Below are 20670 nucleotides of genomic sequence, written 5' to 3' on the forward strand. Positions count from 1 at the left end.
ACTCTATGTCTCCACCCATGTCTTCACACAGCAGCACCTGAATATCAGCAGAGAAGAGTACAGACACAGGCAGTTATCACTGGTCTGCACTCTATGTCTCCACCCATGTCTTCACACAGCTGATAACTGCCATGCAGACAAAGAGGTTGTCCTTTTCTATAAAAGCTGAGACCCAACCCTGTTTGTTGGGCTTTAGACTCTGCACTGTTGAGTGATGGTCAACTGATCCAGACGTTCAAATCTGATAATAAAGTTGCTGTTTGAAGAATCTACCGTCTCTCTCCCTATTGGTTAGAATTTCCATGACAGGCTTCCTGAGTGGTCGGTGTTCTAAGGCACTGCATCGTACTGCTAGCTGTGCCACTAGAGATCCTGGTTTGAGTCCAAGCTCTGTTGCAGCCGGCCGTGACCCGGGAGACCCTTGGGGCGGTGCAAAATTTGCCCAGCGTTGTCCGGGTTAGGGGAGGGTTTGGCCGGCAGGGATGTTCTTGTGCCAATGCACACGAGCGACTCCTGTGGCGGGCCGGGCGCAGTGCACGCTGACACGGTCGCCACATGTACGATGTTTCCTCTGACACATTGGTGCGGCTGGCTTCCGGGTTAAGAGGGCATTGTGTCAAGAAGCAGTGCGGCTTGGTTGGGTTGTGTTTCGGAGGACGCACGGCTCTCGACCTTCGCCTCTCCAGAGTCCTTACAGGAGTTGCAGCGATGAGACAAGATTGTAACTACCAGGAAACCAGGAAAAAAGGGTTAAAAATAAAAGTATTTAGGATTTTTTTTTTTTATACAAAATACATTGGAGTGCAGTTCAGCCCAGTGTAATTCAAACGACAAAATACCCAGAAGTAATTAAAATATTATTTCAAATACATTTAACATAAGTACTGACCAGCTCTGTCTACTACCCAACACACTGTCATACTTCCTTATCAAAGAAACCACACCCCCAGTCCAGTAGGAAGCCACTCCCTGTCCTCTGGTGTAGATTTCCATGAAACAGAAAGTCATCTTTCACACTGCCATTGCTTAACCTACGGGAGAGAGCACCAAAATGGCAGAGAATCAGGAACTGTTCTGTTGCTCCATCTGTCTGGGTCTACTGAAGGATCCGGTGACTACTGCCTGTGGACACAGTTACTGTATGGGATGTATTAAAGAATGCTGGGATCAGGATGATCTGAAAGGTTTCTACAGCTGTCCACAGTGCAGACAGACCTTTAACCCAAGGCCTGTTCTGAACAGGAGCACTGTGCTGGCTGAGGTGGTGGAGAAACACCGCTATGCTGGACCTGGAGATGTGGCGTGTGATGTCTGCACTGGGACCAGAAAGCAGAAAGCCCTCATGTCCTGTCTGGCGTGTCTGGCCTCTTACTGTGAGACTCACCTCCAACCTCACTATGAATCTCCTGCTTTCAAGAAGCACAAGCTGGTCAAAGCCACCGCACAACTACAGGAGAAGATCTGCTCTCATCATGACAAACTGCTGGAGGTTTACTGTCGTACCGATCAGCAGTGTATCTGTATGCTGTGTACAATGGATGAACATAAAGGCCATGATACAGTGTCAGCTGCAGCAGAGAGGACTGAGAAACAGGTAAGACCAGAACAACTTGTTGGTTACTGTCTGATAAACATACCTTTATTTAACTAGGCAAGTTGTTTAAGAACACATTCTTATTTACAATGACAGCCTACCAGGGAACAGCAGGTTAACTGTCTTGTTCAGGGGAGGAACAACAGATATTTACTTTGTCAGCTCAGGGATTCGATCCAGCAACCTTTCAGTTACTGTCCCAACGCTCTAACCACTAGGCTACCTGCCAAACCGATGACGGCCTACTACCGGCCTAACCCTAACTCAGACAATGCTGGGCCAATTGTGCGCCTCCCTTTGGAATGCCCTATCACGGCCGGTTTTGATACAGCCTGGAATCAAACCAGGGTCTGAAGTGATGCTTCTAGCACTGAGATGCAGTGCCTTAGATCACTGTGCCACTCGGGAGATATGATAACCCAGATTCTCCAAATGTATCACATTTTCTAAAGTCCAACACATTATCATATGTTATCAAACACCCAATCAGCTCCCTGACTTGTGTTCTGTTAAAACTATAATAATTCACATCAAATTTCATGTTATTGGTCACAAATATTTAGCAGATGTTATTGAGGGTGTAGCGAAATGCTTGTGTTCCTGGCTCCAACAGTGCAGTAATATCTAACAATGCTTGTGTTCCTGGCTCCAACAGTGCAGTAATATCTAACTAAATGCTTGTGTTCCTAGCTCCAGCAGTGCAGTAATATCTAACTAAATGCTTGTGTTCCTGGCTCCAACAGTGCAGTAATATCTAACTAAATGATTGTGTTCCTGGCTCCAACAGTGCAGTAATATCTAACTAAATGCTTGTGTTCCTGGCTCCAACAGTGCAGTAATATCTAACTAAATGATTGTGTTCCTGGCTCCAACAGTGCAGTAATATCTAACTAAATGATTGTGTTCCTGGTCCAACAGTGCAGTAATATCTAACATTGCTTGTGTTCCTGGCTCCAACAGTGCAGTAATATCTAACATTGCTTGTGTTCCTGGCTCCAACAGTGCAGTAATATCTAACTAAATGCTTGTGTTCCTAGCTCCAACAGTGCAGTAATATCTAACTAAATGATTGTGTTCCTGGCTCCAACAGTGCAGTAATATCTAACATTGCTTGTGTTCCTGGCTCCAGCAGTGCAGTAATATCTAACTAAATGCTTGTGTTCCTAGCTCCAGCAGTGCAGTAATATCTAACTAAATGCTTGTGTTCCTGGCTCCAACAGTGCAGTAATATCTAACATTGCTTGTGTTCCTAGCTCCAACAGTGCAGTAATATCTAACTAAATGCTTGTGTTCCTGGCTCCAACAGTGCAGTAATATCTAACATTGCTTGTGTTCCTGGCTCCAGCAGTGCAGTAATATCTAACTAAATGCTTGTGTTCCTGGCTCCAACAGTGCAGTAATATCTAACTAAATGCTTGTGTTCCTGGCTCCAACAGTGCAGTAATATCTAACATTGCTTGTGTTCCTGACTCCAACAGTGCAGTATAATCTAACTAAATGCTTGTGTTCCTGGCTCCAACAGTGCAGTAATATCTAACAATGCTTGTGTTCCTGGCTCCAACAGTGCAGTAATATCTAACAATGCTTGTGTTCCTGGCTCCAACAGTGCAGTAATATCTAACTAAATGCTTGTGTTCCTGGCTCCAACAGTGCAGTAATATCTAACTAAATGCTTGTGTTCCTGGCTCCAACAGTGCAGTAATATCTAACATTGCTTGTGTTCCTGGCTCCAACAGTGCAGTAATATCTAACAATGCTTGTGTTCCTGGCTCCAACAGTGCAGTAATATCTAACTAAATGCTTGTGTTCCTGGCTCCAACAGTGCAGTAATATCTAACATTGCTTGTGTTCCTGGCTCCAACAGTGTAGTAATATCTAACAATGCTTGTGTTCCTGGCTCCAACAGTGTAGTAATATCTAACAATGCTTGTGTTCCTGGCTCCAACAGTGCAGTAATATCTAACTAAATGCTTGTGTTCCTGGCTCCAACAGTGCAGTAATATCTAACATTGCTTGTGTTCCTGGCTCCAACAGTGCAGTAATATCTAACATTGCTTGTGTTCCTGGCTCCAACAGTGCAGTAATATCGAACAATGCTTGTGTTCCTGGCTCCAACAGTGCAGTAATATCTAACATTGCTTGTGTTCCTGGCTCCAGCAGTGCAGTAATATCTAACATTGCTTGTGTTCCTGGCTCCAACAGTGCAGTAATATCTAACAATGCTTGTGTTCCTGGCTCCAACAGTGCAGTAATATCTAACATTGCTTGTGTTCCTGGCTCCAACAGTGCAGTAATATCTAACAATGCTTGTGTTCCTGGCACCAACAGTGCAGTAATATCTAACTAAATGCTTGTGTTCCTGGCTCCAACAGTGCAGTAATATCTAACATTGCTTGTGTTCCTGGCTCCAGCAGTGCAGTAATATCTAACTAAATGCTTGTGTTCCTGGCTCCAACAGTGCAGTAATATCTAACTAAATGCTTGTGTTCCTGGCTCCAACAGGACAGTAATATCTAACATTGCTTGTGTTCCTAGCTCCAGCAGTGCAGTAATATCTAACTAAATGCTTGTGTTCCTGGCTCCAACAGTGCAGTAATATCTAACATTGCTTGTGTTCCTGGCTCCAGCAGTGCAGTAATATCTAACAATGCTTGTGTTCCTGGCTCCAGCAGTGCAGTAATATCTAACTAAATGCTTGTGTTCCTGGCTCCAACAGTGCAGTAATATCTAACTAAATGCTTGTGTTCCTAGCTCCAACAGTGCAGTAATATCTAACTAAATGCTTGTGTTCCTGGCTCCAACAGTAATATCTAACATTGCTTGTGTTCCTGGCTCCAACAGTGCAGTAATATCTAACTAAATGCTTGTGTTCCTAGCTCCAGCAGTGCAGTAATATCTAACTAAATGCTTGTGTTGCTGGCTCCAGCAGTGCAGTAATATCTAACTAAATGCTTGTGTTCCTAGCTCCAACAGTATTTATAATAATAATAATAATATCTAACAATTCATAGAATAAACACAAATCTAAAGGTGAAAGATTCGAATTAAGAAATATTTCAATTTTAGATCGATGTCGGAGTGGCATTGACTAAAATATAGTAGAATCACATACCAACATTCTAATATAATTTCACACAGTCACTATCTCAACATTTGAATCCCTATCTTCTATGGGTCCTATGTCACATTACTATACTATTGATCTACTGGACTAATAAAGCTTGATAGCTCATTGAAGAGTGATTCTCCACAGAGGCAGCTGGGGATGAGTCAGCAGAAGGTCCAGCAGAGATTCCAGGAGAGAGAGAAGGAGCTGAAGGAGCTCCAACAGGCTGTGGAGTCTTTCAAGGTGAGTATTGTTGACCAGAGGAGACACACCATTTCCCTTCTCTCCTCCAATCAGAGAGAGGGAGAGGGGCCCCTATCCAATCCCACTGACCCCACTGTTGTGAACAGGCTGTCTGGACCCCTTTCAGAGAATAGACTGTTTAATGTAACTGATGGGATATGAACCCAGGTCTACCGTGGGAGAAACCAACATCTTGACCGTTACACCAAGAGGACATTCCCTATTGGACCGACACTGATTTAGAAGTAGCAGGCGGGGCTACCTCATCACATAACCATGAGTAACCATGACTGACTCATGTCCCCTATACATTAACATGGAAATCTTTCTCTATTCAATTCAATTCAAACCGACTCATATTACAGTCATGTTGCAGCAGTTTGTAGGAGGGAGACTCCAAGATGTGGGAAGTGTGCAGGAGGTCATGGGATAGAGGATTATGTAGTTTCAGTGGATAAAGTTGTGTCAACTGTAGGGGTACCCATGTTGCTGGGGATCAGAAGTCTCCGGTGAGAGAGAGGCAGGTTGAGGTGGCTAGAGTCAGAGTAGTGCAGAAGGTGTCGTATGCTGAGGCAGTGAAGAAAGTAGAGGAGGAGGGGTCAAGGGTGAGGGATCCTGAGAGGATCCCTTTGAGTAGTAGATCTGTGCAGCACAGAGGGAAAGGCCAACGAGTGATATATGCTTCAGTAAGGTTGGCTTCTTAGCGTTCATAGCAATGGTTATCAACTGTACCACAGAAATGGAACCTAAATCACAGACAATAGATGTTGTGGTGGCAGCTGCAGAGAAGTATTTGGTCATACGATATTTGACATCAGAAGAGTTACAGGGTGTGTTGAGTGGTGGTGTCCCGTCCTCCCAGGTCGTTGGCATGGTGCAGGAGCAGATAGGGTCAAAGTAGTGGAATGGGGTAGTGGGTTTTTAATGAGTGTAGGGTTAGTTGGCATGGTGCAGGAGCAGATAGGGTCAAAGTAGTGGAATGGGGTAGTGGGTTTTTAATGAGTGTAGGGTTAGTTGGCATGGTGCAGGAGCAGATAGGGTCAAAGTAGTGGAATGGGGTAGTGGGTTTTTAATGAGTGTAGGGTTAGTTGGCATGGTGCAGGAGCAGATAGGGTCAAAGTAGTGAAATGGGGTAGTGGGTTTTTAATGAGTGTAGGGTTAGTTGGCATGGTGCAGGAGCAGATAGGGTCAAAGTAGTGGAATGGGGCAGTGGGTTTTTAATGAGTGTAGGGTTAGTTGGAATGGTGTTACTTAGTATTATCATAATTTCCCCTTTTCCCATTTTGTATCACAAAGTCAAATAGATTTATATTATAGTCCAGTTGGGGGCGATAATGCAACATATTGGATGCCAACCACCGTTAAACTCCAAAGAAGAAGAAACGTTATATTATGTCTATGTACAGTGTTGTAACGATGTCTCTCTCTCTCTCATTCCATCACTTTCGTGGTAGTTGGTTGTGTGGGTCTCTGGTTATGAATGGGGTGCTGACAGACAATCGTTGATGGATATTTATAGAGCTCTGATCAGGACAACAATTGATTACAGGTGTATAGTTTATGGAACAGCAGCAAAGACTTGTCTTCAGAAGCTGGACAGAATCCAGTATATAGCTTTACGGATATGTGTTGGTGCATTTAAATCAACATCTGTATGTGTTTTACTAGTGGAGGCAGGTGAGATGCCTTTGGATATACAACGTAATAAATTGTCATTAGCTTATTGGGTTGAAAGGCTGTGAGGTTGAGCATCCCACTGCTACTGTTCTAGATGACTGTTGGGAATATACTAGTAGACAAGGCAGTGGTTTTGGTTGGCCAGTTGTAGGTATCAATGTTATTATGGAGAAATGAGAGAATGGGTGTAGTAGTGAGATTCTGCTGGGTCCCAGCACATTCAGGTGTGGAAGGAAATTAAATTGTAGACCAGTTTGCTAAAAGAGCCCAGTTATATAATATTACGATATGTCCCAGCTGTTTGCCGTAGTTTTGAAGTAAACTCGAAAAAGCTTTGCCTATTTTAGGTGATGTTTCACCCTGCCAGCTCCTATTAGTTGTATTAAAAAACAGGTCCTATTAGTTGTATTGAAAAAACAGGTCTTATTTTAGGTCATGTTTCACCCTGACAGCTCCTATTAGTTGTATTGAAAAAAACAGTTCTTATTTTAGGTCATGTTTCACACTGACAGCTCCTATTAGTTGTATTGAAAAAACAGGTCTTATTTTAGGTCATGTTTCACCCTGCCAGCTCCTATTAGTTGTATTGATAAAACAGGTCTTATTATAGGTCATGTTTCACCCTGCCAGCTCCTATTAGTTGTATTGAACAAACAGGTCTTATTTTAGGCCATGTTTCACCCTGCCAGCTCCTATTAGTTGTATTGATAAAACAGGTCTTATTTTAGGCCATGTTTCACCCTGCCAGCTCCTATTAGTTGTATTGATAAAACAGGTCTTATTTTAGGTGATGTTTCACCCTGCCAGCTCCTATTAGTTGTATTGATAAAACAGGTCTTATTTTAGGTGATGTTTCACCCTGCCAGCTCCTATTAGTTATATTGATAAAACAGGCCTTATTTTAGGTCATGTTTCACCCTGCCAGGTCCTATTAGTTGTATTGATAAAACAGGTCTTATTATAGGTCATGTTTCACCCTGCCAGCTCCTATTAGTTGTATTGATAAAACAGGTCTTATTATAGGTCATGTTTCACCCTGCCAGCTCCTATTAGTTGTATTGAACAAACAGGTCTTATTTTAGGTCTTGTTTCACCCTGCCAGCTCCTATTAGTTGTATTGATAAAACAGGTCTTATTATAAGTCATGTTTCACCCTGCCAGCTCCTATTAGTTGTATTGAGCAAACAGGTCTTATTTTCGCCATGTTTCACCCTGCCAGCTCCTATTAGTTGTATTGATAAAACAGGTCTTATTTTAGGTGATGTTTCACCCTGCCAGCTCCTATTAGTTGTATTGATAAAACAGGTCTTATTATAGGTCATGTTTCACCCTGCCAGCTCCTATTAGTTGTATTGATAAAACAGGTCTTATTTTAGGTCATGTTTCACCCTGCCAGGTCCTATTAGTTGTATTGATAAAACAGGTCTTATTTTAAGTGATATTTCACCCTGCCAGCTCCTATTAGTTGTATTGATAAAACAGGTCTTATTTTAGGTGATGTTTCACCCTGCCAGCTCCTATTAGTTGTATTGATAAAACAGGTCTTATTATAGGTCATGTTTCACCCTGCCAGCTCCTATTAGTTGTATTGATAAAACAGGTCTTATTTTAGGTCATGTTTCACCCTGCCAGGTCCTATTAGTTGTATTGATAAAACAGGTCTTATTTTAGGTGATGTTTCACCCTGCCAGGTCCTATTAGTTGTATTGATAAAACAGGTCTTATTATAGGTCATGTTTCACCCTGCCAGCTCCTATTAGTTGTATTGATAAAACAGGCCTTATTATAGGTCATGTTTCACCCTGCCAGCTCCTATTAGTTGTATTGATAAAACAGGTCTTATTATAGGTCATGTTTCACCCTGCCAGGTCCTATTAGTTGTATTGATAAAACAGGTCTTATTTTAGGTCATGTTTCACCCTGCCAGCTCCTATTAGTTGTATTGATAAAACAGGTCTTATTTTAGGTCATGTTTCACCCTGCCAGCTCCTATTAGTTGTATTGATAAAACAGGTCTTATTATAGGTCATGTTTCACCCTGCCAGCTCCTATTAGTTGTATTGATAAAACAGGTCTTATTATAGGTCATGTTTCACCCTGCCAGGTCCTATTAGTTGTATTGATAAAACAGGTCTTATTATAGGTCATGTTTCACCCTGCCAGGTCCTATTAGTTGTATTGATAAAACAGGTCTTATTTTAGGTCATGTTTCACCCTGCCAGCTCCTATTAGTTGTATTGATAAAACAGGTCTTATTATAGGTCATGTTTCACCCTGCCAGCTCCTATTAGTTGTATTGAACACTGTGGCACCAACTCACCTTCTGAAAGTTCTATTCCCAGTCCATTGTTCTGCGTCACAATGTCAGCTTCACTATTGTTATCAATGAGACCAGCCTGCGTTAACCTTGTAGGTTTACCTCAGGTAACTTATTATTAACTAGGTTACAGCTACTTGGTGAGGAAGCTCACTGTTCACCTGGTTACACGTTGTAGTGACCTACAGTGTTAGTGAGTAGAAGAGATGGTTGGTGCAAAGCCATCAAACGTTAAACATGTTTAACCATATTTTTTTTCAGAAAAAGGTTTAAAACCTAAACAAAACGTATGTCCCTGTCCTCTTTTTCAAGATGTGGCCGATTTAAACAGACAGAAAAATAAACAAATTTTAATGAAGAAAAAACATTTTTTTTATATATGTTGTTTCTGTGTGGCTGCTAGGTAATTTGATAGTTGTTGAAATCTGTTGGTTCGTAGGCATCAAATAGAGAGAACGCTGCGCAGGTTCACTGAGTTGTAAACCAAATGGAAAGGTGGAGCTCATTGATTTGTAGCTCTGACGCAGTTGCTACCTCAGATTAGGAGTCTATCAAGTGTCGTGAATGAGGTATGTAGTACCCACAGAAGACCACAGGGAGGAGCAAGAGAGCTATAAACCCATACAGTTGTTCTCTTTAAATACCCTGAACCTAACAATCAATCAAATGTATTTATGAAGCCCTTTTTACATCAGCAGATGTCACAAAGTGCTGTACAGAAACTCTAACCCTACGTATAACCTATTTTATCCTGAACCCTAATTCTAGGGTAGGGTAGCCTAGAACTATTTTAGTAATAATATTATGTTAGTAAATACCATTTTAGTACTAAATAACATTTGTTATTTTTTAAATAAAACCTATGTAAGCATTTGCTTTTTATTAGTTATTTTATTATATTTATTATTGCAAGGCAGAACACTTGATAAACAAGACTCATTTGTTTTATTTTTTAAATGTGGTTTGAACTAGGTGACATAGTAACCTCTATGTGAAAGTCCAGCAATTGGCGTGGGACAGGTGGGGCAGGTTTGAGACTGATCTCTGGAATTAAATACACTATATTTCTCATCTGCCTCACCAATGTCTTTACGTGAATTAATAACGTTTAATTGGTCAATATTTCTAATAGATGGCAGCATAAGACCACAAAGCATCAGTTATAGACTACAAGCAGCAATATGATTGACATAAAATAGCATGCAACCAAAGACTATATGTCCCATGATTTTCTAAAATCATCACTCATTACTTTACAGTTAGCTATATATCTGGTATTAGTCCTGTGTTGCTTTTGGGAGAACAAAACACTATTCACTACTGGGTAGTTCAGAAAGGTTAACCCCAGACCTCGCTGCCATAAAGTACAATTGGTTCAATGACACATTCAATTAGTTTTAGCCAAATTTTTATAGGTATTTCAATTTGAATTAGCTTTTTAATGGCGTAGAATGCCCTGCGTGCTTTCTCTCTTTCATTCTCAGTTCATTCACTGCCTCATTAAGGTGTCCAGTTGAGCTTATGTTTAAACCTAAGTAGTGTGTACAGGACTCTATATATTTTGTACCAATTGAGAACTTTGGTCTAATTCCCTGAGATCTGGATCTTCTCTGGAAAATCATTATTTAGTCTTTTTGGGGTTTACTGCCAGGGCCCAGGTCTGGCAGTACTGCTCTAGCAGGTCCAGGCTCTGCTGTAGGCCATGTGCTGTGGGTGACAGCGGGCATAGGTCATCTGCGAAGAGTAGGCATTTAACTTCTGAATTGTGTAGAGTAACACCAGGGGCTGAGTATTTTTCTAGAATAGTGGCCAATTCGTTGATGTAAATATTGAAGAGTGCAGGGCTCAGATTGCAACCCTGGCGAAGACCCCGCCCCTGGTTAAAGAATTCTGTTATTTTCTTGCCAATTTTAATGCTGCACATAGTGCCACGTATTGATTTAATTAAGTCATATGTTTTATCCCCTACATCAGTTTCAATAACTTTGTAGAACAGTCCTGTATGCCAAATAGAATCAAATGCTTTTTGGAAGTCGATAAAGCAAGTGTATATTTTGGTATTATTTTGGTGGACATGTTTATCTGTCAGGGTGTGTAGGGTGTAAATATGATCAGTTGTGTGATGTTTTGGTATAAATCCAATTTGGCATTTACTCAAGACATTGTGCTTATTAAGGAAGTTTAGAACTCTTACATTTATGATAGTACAGAAAACCTTCCCCAGGTTACTGTTCACGCAAATGCCTCTGTAATTGTTAGGGTCAAATTTGTCTTCGTTCTTAAAGATTGTGGTTATGAGTCCTTGATTCCAGATGTCAGGGAAATAACCTACACTCAGGATCAAATTAAACAGTTTTAATATAGCCAATTGAAATTTTGCACTAGTAAGTTTGAGCATCTCATTTAGGATGCCATCAAGTCCGCATGCTTATTTAAATTTGAGAGCCTAAAGTTTCTTATAGAGCTCCTGGTCAGTAATTGGGGAGTCCAATGGATTTTGATTGTCCTTTATTGTCATCCTGTCTCTCTCTCTGTCTCTCTCTCTCTCTCTCTCTCTGTCTCTGTCTCTCTCTCTCTCTGTCTCTGTCTCTCTCTGTCTCTCTCTCTCTCTCTCTCAACAGCGCTCTGCACAGTCAGCAGTGGAGGACAGTGATCAGATCTTTACTGAGCTGATCCGCTCCATTGAGAAAAGGAGCTCTGAGGTGAAGGAGCTGATCAGAGCCCAAGAGAAGTCTCAAGTGAGTCAAGCTGAAGAACTCCTGGAGCAACTGAAGCAGGAGATAGCTGAGCTGAGGAAGAGAAGCACTGAGCTGGAGCAGCTCTCACACACAGAGGATCACATCCATTTCCTCCAGGTAACTAAACTGTCTTGTTACATGTGATATGAAATTACGTGAAACTATTCATCTACATCATTATGTTGTCCTGTCTCTCTCTCTGTCCCTGTCTCTCTCTCTGTCTGTCCCTCTCTCTCTGTCTGTCCCTCTCTCTCTGTACTTCCTTCTCTCTCTGTCCGTCCCCCTCTCTCTGTCCGTCCCTCTCTCTCTGTCCGTCCCTCTCTCTCTCTATGTTCGTCCCTCTCTCTCTCTCTATGTCCGTCCCTCTCTCTCCCTCTCTCTCTCTCTCTGTCCCTCTCTGTCCCTCTCTCTCTCTCTCCAGAGTTATCAGTCTCTCTCCAGTATCAGTGTATCTTCAGACTTACCCAGCATTGTTGTCCGTCCTCTTCAGTACTTTGGAGATGTGAGTAAGACTGTGTCTGAACTGAGAGAGAAACTAGAAGACTTCCTTAAAGGAGAATGGACCAAGATCTCCACTACAGGTGTGTTGAAAACAATAAGAACATCAACTTTAGACCATTGAAAGTTCCCTACTAGTCATATACATGTGGAATATGGTCTGATGATAACATTCCCCCTCTCTGTCAATGTGTTTGTGTGTCTGTAGTGAATATAGTGGATGTTGTACTGCCTCCAGAGCCCAAGACCAGAGAACAGTTGTTACAATGTGAGTCTCTTTATTGTGAAGTAACTAACAGTCCCTTTTTACTGACACTCCTAACAATCCCTCTAGTAATATATAGCAATAGTAGATCTAATCAAAGACTGGGTATCTATCTGACTCCTCATATTTCTCTGATTTTATCTCTGCTGTGCTCTAATCAAAGACAGGGTAGATACAGTATCTGACTTAACTTATTGTTCTGACTCCCCTCATTGGTCTCTGCTCTGCTCTTCTCCCAGATTCCTGTCAGCTCACACTGGACCCAAACACAGCAAACACACTCCTCTCTCTGTCTAAAGGGAACAGAAAGGTGACACGTACAGACCAAGTGCAACCATATCCTGACCATCCAGACAGATTCACATACTACAGACAACTTCTGTGTAGAGAGGGTCTGTCTGGACGCTGTTACTGGGAGGTGGAGAGGACTGGGGATTGGGTTGAAACAGCAGTCTCATATAAAGACATCAGCAGAACAGGGACAGATAGTGGATTTGGATTCAATAACAAGTCCTGGAGTTTACTGTACTATAGTGGTGGTCATTGTTTCAGACACAATAATGTTGGGACTAAAGTATCAGGCCCTCAGTCCTCCAGAGTAGGAGTGTACCTGGATCACAAGGCAGGTACTCTGTCCTTCTACAGTGTCTCTGACACAATGACCCTCCTCCACAGAGTCCAGACCACATTCACTCAGCCCCTCTATCCTGGGTTTTGGTTCCGACTAATAGGCACTGCTGAGCTGGTTAAACTGTAGTAGGGTCCACATAGATACTAGTCATGCTGGTGTAGTCTATAGCTGAGCTGGTTAAACTGTAGTAGGGTCCACATAGATACTAGTCATGCTGGTGTAGTCTATAGCTGAGCTGGTTAAACTGTAGTAGGGTCCACATAGATACTAGTCATGCTGGTGTAGTCTATAGCTGAGCTGGTTAAACTGTAGTAGGGTCCACATAGATACTAGTCATGCTGGTGTAGTCTATAGCTGAGCTGGTTAAACTGTAGTAGGGTCCACATAGATACTAGTCATGCTGGTGTAGTCTATAGCTGAGCTGGTTAAACTGTAGTAGGGTCCACATAGATACTAGTCATGCTGGTGTAGTCTATAGCTGAGCTGGTTAAACTGTAGTAGGGTCCACATAGATACTAGTCATGCTGGTGTAGTCTATAGCTGAGCTGGTTAAACTGTAGTAGGGTCCACATAGATACTAGTCATGCTGGTGTAGTCTATAGCTGAGCTGGTTAAACTGTAGTAGGGTCCACATAGATACTAGTCATGCTGGTGTAGTCTATAGCTGAGCTGGTTAAACTGTAGTAGGGTCCACATAGATACTAGTCATGCTGGTGGTGATGGTCCCCAGATGTGATGATTCATTCTGCTCTGTTTTATCTACAATGATTTAACTGATTTGATCTTCAGAGATTTAAATACAATGTTTTCATATTTGATCAAATACAATGTTTTAATCTTGTACATTTCCATGAATCATGATGTCTGGTGTTGATGTATATTGGTTGTCATTCAGAACCATTGATATGTTTTCTCAGTTGGTTCTCTGTCTCTATGTAATTCTCCTCAGTATCATTGATCAGCTTGTTGGTCCTAATTGATGTGTTCTCTGTCACCTGGAGCTGCATGGAAAATGGTCCAGGAACTAAAGGACAATTCAGGACTAGTCAGCCCACTACAAGCTGGTATCACTTACTTTCTACTAAACTATATGGACTGGTTTCCCAGACACAGATTAATCCTAGTCCTGGACTAAAAAGTATGTTCAATGTAGATGTCCAGGAAACCGTCCCTAAATGTGTCATCTTTCATCCTCCCATACTGCTCAGTCCAGCAACATTAAACCTGTCCAGCAGGTGGTGCTATTGACCAAACAATAAAACCAGCAGATATCTTGACTTGCCACTCAGTATATCAGTAATGTTCAGAATAGTACTTTAATATCATTGGAGATTGATGGTCTTTTTAATCCACTATCCAGAGTCAGGAACAGATGAAGTTAGGTCTGCTACTGTTCAGTGATTAAATATGATTTATGGTGATGGGAAATAATAAAAAACACTAAACTTCATCTAGTAATAGTTTTCCTTTGTTATTTATTCCAAGGTGTGTCTTTAACTTGTAAATGTATTGGGTGGAGGTGAGCTAGTGGTGTGGCTGATAGAATAGAATGAAAAGGGAGGAGGGGAGGAAGAGGGGAGGAGTGAAGGGCTGTTCAAGAATCCAGATGAGGAAGAGGAAGATGTTCAGGGGAATTACTGTCTCTGTTCCAAATGGTTCCCTATTCCCTCCGTAGTGCACTACGATGCTTCTGACTAGGTCTAAAGTAGTGTTCTACGTAGGGAATAGGGTGTAGATTTATTACAATGTCATGCTTTAGTGTTTGGCACAACAATATATTAGATCTCCACCCCCCCACTTCCTGTCTGTCATCCCCCAGTTCTGTTAAGACTTCCTCTCATTGACCTGGACCTCATTCTAAATGGTCACTTTGTATTGATAGTCCAGACTGGTCTTTACTATGGTTCTACATACAGTACCATATATACAGTGGGGCAAAAAAGTATTTAGTCAACCACCAATTGTGCAAGTTCTCCCAATTAAAAAGATGAGAGGCCTGTAATTTTCATCATAGGTACACTTCAACTATGACAGACAAAATGAGAAAAAAAATCCAGAAAATCACATTGTAGGATTTTTTATGAATTTATTTGCAAATTATGGTGGAAAATAAGTATTTGGTCACCTACAAACAAGCAAGATTTCTGGCTCTCACAGACCTGTAACTTCTTCTTTAAGTTGCTCCTCTGTCCTCCACTCTTTACCTGTATTAATGGCACCTATTTGAACTTGTTATCAGTATATAATACACCTGTCCACAACCTCAAACAGTCACACTCCAAACTCCACTATGGCCATGACCAAAGAGCTGTCAAAGGACACCAGAAACAAAATTGTAGACCTGCACCAGGCTGGGAAGACTAAATCTGCAATAGGTAAGCAGCTTGATTTGAAGAAATCAACTGTGGGAGCAATTATTAGGAAATGGAAGACATACAAGACCACTGATAATCTCCCTCGATCTGGGGCTCCACGCAAGATCTCACCCCGTGGGGTCAAAATGATCACAAGAACGGTGAGCAAAAATCCCAGAACCACACGGGGGGACCTAGTGAATGACCTGCAGAGAGCTGGGATCAAAGTAACAAAGCCTACCATCAGTAACACACTACGCCGCCAGGGACTCAAATCCTGCAGTGCCAGACGTGTCCCCCTGCTTAAGCCAGTACATGTCCAGGCCCGTCTGAAGTTTGCTAGAGAGCATTTGGATGATCCAGAAGAAGATTGGGAGAATGTCATATGGTCAGATGAAACCAAAATAGAACTTTTTGGTAAAAACTCAACTCGTCGTGTTTGGAGGACAAAGAATGCTGAGTTGCATCCAAAGAACACCATACCTACTGTGAAGCATGGGGGTGGAAACATCATGCTTTGGGGCTGTTTTTCTGCAAAGGGACCAGGACGACTGATCCGTGTAAAGGAAAGAATGAATGGGGCCATGTATCGTGAGATTTTGAGTGAAAACCTCCTTCCATCAGCAAGGGCATTGAAGATGAAACGTGGCTGGGTCTTTCAGCAGGACAATGATCCCAAACACACCGCCCGGGCAACGAAGGAGTGGCTTCGTAAGAAGCATTTCAAGGTCCTGGAGTGGCCTAGCCAGTCTCCAGATCTCAACCCCATAGAAAATCTTTGGAGGGAGTTGAAAGTCCGCGTTGCCCAGCAACAGCCCCAAAACATCACTGCTCTAGAGGAGATCTGCATGGAGGAATGGGCCAAAATACCAGCAACAGTGTGTGAAAACCTTGTGAAGACTTACAGAAAACGTTTGACCTCTGTCATTGCCAACAAAGGGTATATAACAAAGTATTGAGATAAACTTTTGTTATTGACCAAATACTTATTTTCCACCATAATTTGCAAATAAATTCATTTAAAATCTTACAATGTGATTTTCAGGATTTTTTTTTCTCATTTTCTGTCATAGTTGAAGTGTACCTATGATGAAAATTACAGGCCTCTCTCATCTTTTTAAGTGGGAGAACTTGCACAATTGGTGGCTGACTAAATACTTTTTTGCCCCACTGTATATATATATATATTAATATTAATATTATAAGAGTCATTGAAGTGTTGGATGAGACCCTGCCTTCACAGGGGGATATTTGTTGGATCTGTCACAACAGGTGATGAGGGCCTCATCCTCAAGCTGCAGACTGGTCTTTACTATGGTTCTACATACAGTACCTGTATTGATAGTCCATACTGGTCTTTACTATGGTTCTACATACAGTACCTGTATTGATAGTCCATACTGGGCTTTACTATGGTTCTACATACAGTACCTGTATTGATAGTCCATACTGGGCTTTACTATGGTTCTACATACAGTACCTGTATTGATAGTCCATACTGGGCTTTACTATGGTTCTACATACAGTACCTGTATTGATAGTCCATACTGGTCTTTACTATGGTTCTACATACAGTACCTGTATTGATAGTCCATACTGGGCTTTACTATGGTTCTACATACAGTATCTGTATTGATAGTCCATACTGGGCTTTACTATGGTTCTACGTACAGTACCTGTATTGATAGTCCATACTGGGCTTTACTATGGTTCTACATACAGTATCTGTATTGATAGTCCATACTGGTCTTTACTATGGTTCTACATACAGTACCTGTATTGATAGTCCATACTGGGCTTTACTATGGTTCTATATACAGTACCTGTATTGATAGTCCATACTGGTCTTTACTATGGTTCTACATACAGTATCTGTATTGATAGTCCATACTGGGCTTTACTATGGTTCTACGTACAGTACCTGTATTGATAGTCCATACTGGGCTTTACTATGGTTCTACATACAGTATCTGTATTGATAGTCCATACTGGGCTTTACTATGGTTCTACATACAGTACCTGTATTGATAGTCCATACTGGGCTTTACTATGGTTCTACATACAGTATCTGTATTGATAGTCCATACTGGTCTTTACTATGGTTCTACATACAGTACCTGTATTGATAGTCCATACTGGACTTTACTATGGTTCTACATACAGTACCTGTATTGATGAGGGCCTCATCATCCGGCTGCACAAAGAAAGCCAGGGACTGCAGTGTGCTCCAGTCTCCAGCAGGGGGCAGTAAAACCCAATGGACCTGAAAGGGACTGCAGTGGTCTCCAGTCTCCAGCAGGGGGCAGTAAAACCCTATGGACCTGAAAGGGACTGCAGTGTGCTCCAGTCTCCAGCAGGGGGCAGTAAAACCCTTTGGACCTGAAAGGGACTGCAGTGGTCTCCAGTCTCCAGCAGGGGGCAGTAAAACCCTACGGACCTGAAAGGGACTGCAGTGTGCTCCAGTCTCCAGCAGGGGGCAGTAAAACCCTATGGACCTGAAAGGGACTGCAGTGTGCTCCAGTCTCCAGCAGGGGGCAGTAAAACCCTATGGACCTGAAAGGGACTGCAGTGTGCTCCAGTCTCCAGCAGGGGGCAGTAAAACCCTATGGACCTGAAAGGGACTGCAGTGTGCTCCAGTGTCCAGCAGGGGGCAGTAAAACCCTATGGACCTGAAAGGGAAAGTGAGGAGTAAAAATCAAAGGTGAATTTACATTGATGTTTCCACGGAGACCTGAATCATATCCATGAGGCACCAAACTGAAGAAAATGAACTGAAACAGGGAGGGACTAACTGAACTAAAATAATTATGTTGCTAAATGTTTTGCTACAGTGTTCTCTAAAGAATACGACCCTGGATTCAAATTCTATTTGAAATCTTACAAATACTTTGAGCATTTCCCTTAGTCCTCCAGGTGGGCGGGGTTTGTTTGTACTTTTAGGACGTTTCTATTGGTTCCATTACAACAAACTCAATCAAACACTGCTTATTAAATATTCAACATTATTTTAACGCAGGTCTGTTTCCACGTGCAATAAGCCTGTAACGTCTTGTATGATCTCATCAGGTAAAGGTGTGTCAAATGGAAGGGCAAGTCTCACCACTGAGAGGAAAACATCACTGGTCCACCTCTGCATCAGGTCAGCTATGTTGATCAGTACTGTCCCAGGGATGCTGGGAGCAGAGATGAACTCCCCTGACCTGGTACCACCTATGGAGTTGTCATTTTAATATCAGTTTAACCCCATTAATGCTATAACACATAAACCATGTTAATGGAATGAAATGGATCCGGGTTCCATTTATTCTACAATAGATTTACTGCCTGTGGAACACTTCTCCAAAGTGTCTGAAATGAAGATGACTGCAGGTCTGAATCCCAAACTAATGGGGGGAAATGGCTCCATCTAATGAGATGGTATTTAGAGATATGAACCTTTCTATTGGGGTGAACCATCCCCTTAACATACAGGACCAGTCAAAAGTCTGGACACATCTACTCATTCAAGGGTTTTTCTTTATTTTTACTATTTTCTACATTGTAGTGAAGACATAGTGACATCAAAACTATGAAATAACACATATGGAATCATGTAGTAACCAAAAACGTGTTAAACAAATCAGGTGGAGGCCAGGTCATCACTCTCCTTCTTGGTCAAATAGCCCTTACACAGCCTGGAGGTGTGTTGGGTCATTGTCCTGCTGAAAAACAAATGATAGTCCCACTAAGCTCAAACCAGATGGGATGGCGTATCACTGCAGATCGCTGTGGTAGCCATGCTGGTTAAGTGTGCCTTGAATTCTAAATAAATTACAGACAGTGTCACCAGCAAAGCACCATCACACCTCCTCCATGCTTCACGGTGGAAATACACATGCAGAGATCATCTGTTCACCTACTCTGCGTCTCACAAAGACACGGCTGTTGGAACCAGAAATCTTAAATTTGGACTCATCAGACCAAAGGACAGATTTCCACCAGTCTAATGTCCATTGATCGTGTTTCTTGGCACAATCAAGTCTCTTCTTATTATTGATGTCCTTTAGTAGTGGTTTCTTTGCAGCAATAGATAGTAATTCACATTTCACTTGATAAGAGGTGGTGTGATGGTGTGGGGGTGCTTTGCTGGTGACACTGTCTATGATGTATTTAGAATTCAAGGCACACTTAACCAGCATGTCTACCACAGCATTCTGCAGCGATACGCCATCCCATCTGGATTGAGCTCAGTGGGACTGTCATGTTCTCACCTGATTGTCTATGTCAGGTGTGTCCCAGTGAGCTCAGTGGGACTATCATATGTTCTCACCTGATTGTCTATGTCAGGTGTGTCCCAGTGACCTCAGTGGGACTATCATATGTTCTCACCTGATTGTCTATGTCAGGTGTGTCCCAGCTTTTGATTGGTCCTGTAGTTTGTGTAGAGCAGAAAGTGTGATGCTGTCGTAGTTGTGCTCTGTGTTCCTGCTCCAAGGAAAGACTCATCTCTGGACACTCTCACATCCCCTGTTACCTGGTGCACCAGGTACCTGGTACCTAGCCAGCAGCTAGCAGCTAGCCAACGTCTACCGTCTACCGAATAGCAGCACTGTTGGAGCGAGTGGTCGCATTTCGCTCCGCAGGTAGTATTACATCTCATTACAGTACAACGGTTTGACTTGTCTGATCTTAGCTAGCTACATAGCCGTCTTTGTATCAAAGATAATTGTGTAGTTTAGAGTAATTATCGTAATTACCGAGGTTAGCTAGTCAGCTATTTTCGTCCTAGTCAACACTGCTAGCTAGCCAGCAGCTAGCAGCTAGCCAACGTCTACCATCTACCGAATAGCAGCACTGTAGAAACTATTACATTAGTTTCTACATTACAACGGAACGACTTGATTAGTGTAGTGTTAGCTAGCTACATAGTTGTCATTGCTGTCTTTGTATCCAAGGTAATTGTGTAGTTTAGAGTAATTATCGTAATTACCGAGGTTAGCTAGCCAGCTATTTTCGTCCTAACGTAGGCAACACTGCTAGCAAGCCAGCAGCTAGCCAACGTCTACCGTCTACCGAATTGCAGCACTGTAGAAACTATTACATTACAACGGAACGACTTGATTAGTGTAGTGTTAGCTAGCTACATAGTTGTCTTTGCTGTCTTTGTATCCAAGATAATTGTGTAGTTTAGAGTAATTGTCAAGGTTACCTAGCCAGTTACCGAGGCTACCTAGCCAGCTACACTTTCAAACTAAGTCAACAACGCAG

The 20670-nt window shown here is 42.1% G+C and overlaps 1 protein-coding gene across 1 annotated transcript; it reads left to right on the plus strand.

Annotated features, from left to right (window-relative positions):
• Nucleotides 1-1051: 1051 nt before the first annotated feature.
• On the plus strand, nt 1052-14049 carry LOC120035701 (E3 ubiquitin/ISG15 ligase TRIM25-like). The gene is made up of 5 exons (XM_038982263.1): nt 1052-1594; nt 4848-4943; nt 11559-11792; nt 12166-12209; nt 14019-14049. The coding sequence occupies exons 1-5, from the start codon at nt 1052-1054 to the stop codon at nt 14047-14049; spliced, it is 948 nt and encodes a 315-aa protein (XP_038838191.1).
• Nucleotides 14050-20670: the final 6621 nt, after the last annotated feature.

The sequence above is a fragment of the Salvelinus namaycush genome, unplaced genomic scaffold (genome assembly GCF_016432855.1).
Source record: "Salvelinus namaycush isolate Seneca unplaced genomic scaffold, SaNama_1.0 Scaffold11, whole genome shotgun sequence".
NCBI classification, from domain to species: domain Eukaryota; kingdom Metazoa; phylum Chordata; class Actinopteri; order Salmoniformes; family Salmonidae; genus Salvelinus; species Salvelinus namaycush.

Excerpts from the sequence above, each read along its gene's own strand:
- LOC120035701 (XM_038982263.1), top strand. The coding sequence starts at position 1,052 with ATGGCAGAGAATCAGGAACTGTTCTGTTGCTCCATCTGTCTGGGTCTA. Across the intron at positions 1,595-4,847 it reads CAGAGAGGACTGAGAAACAG|AGGCAGCTGGGGATGAGTCA; the intron begins GTAAGACCAGAA and ends GATTCTCCACAG. Across the intron at positions 11,793-12,165 it reads ATCACATCCATTTCCTCCAG|TACTTTGGAGATGTGAGTAA; the intron begins GTAACTAAACTG and ends CGTCCTCTTCAG.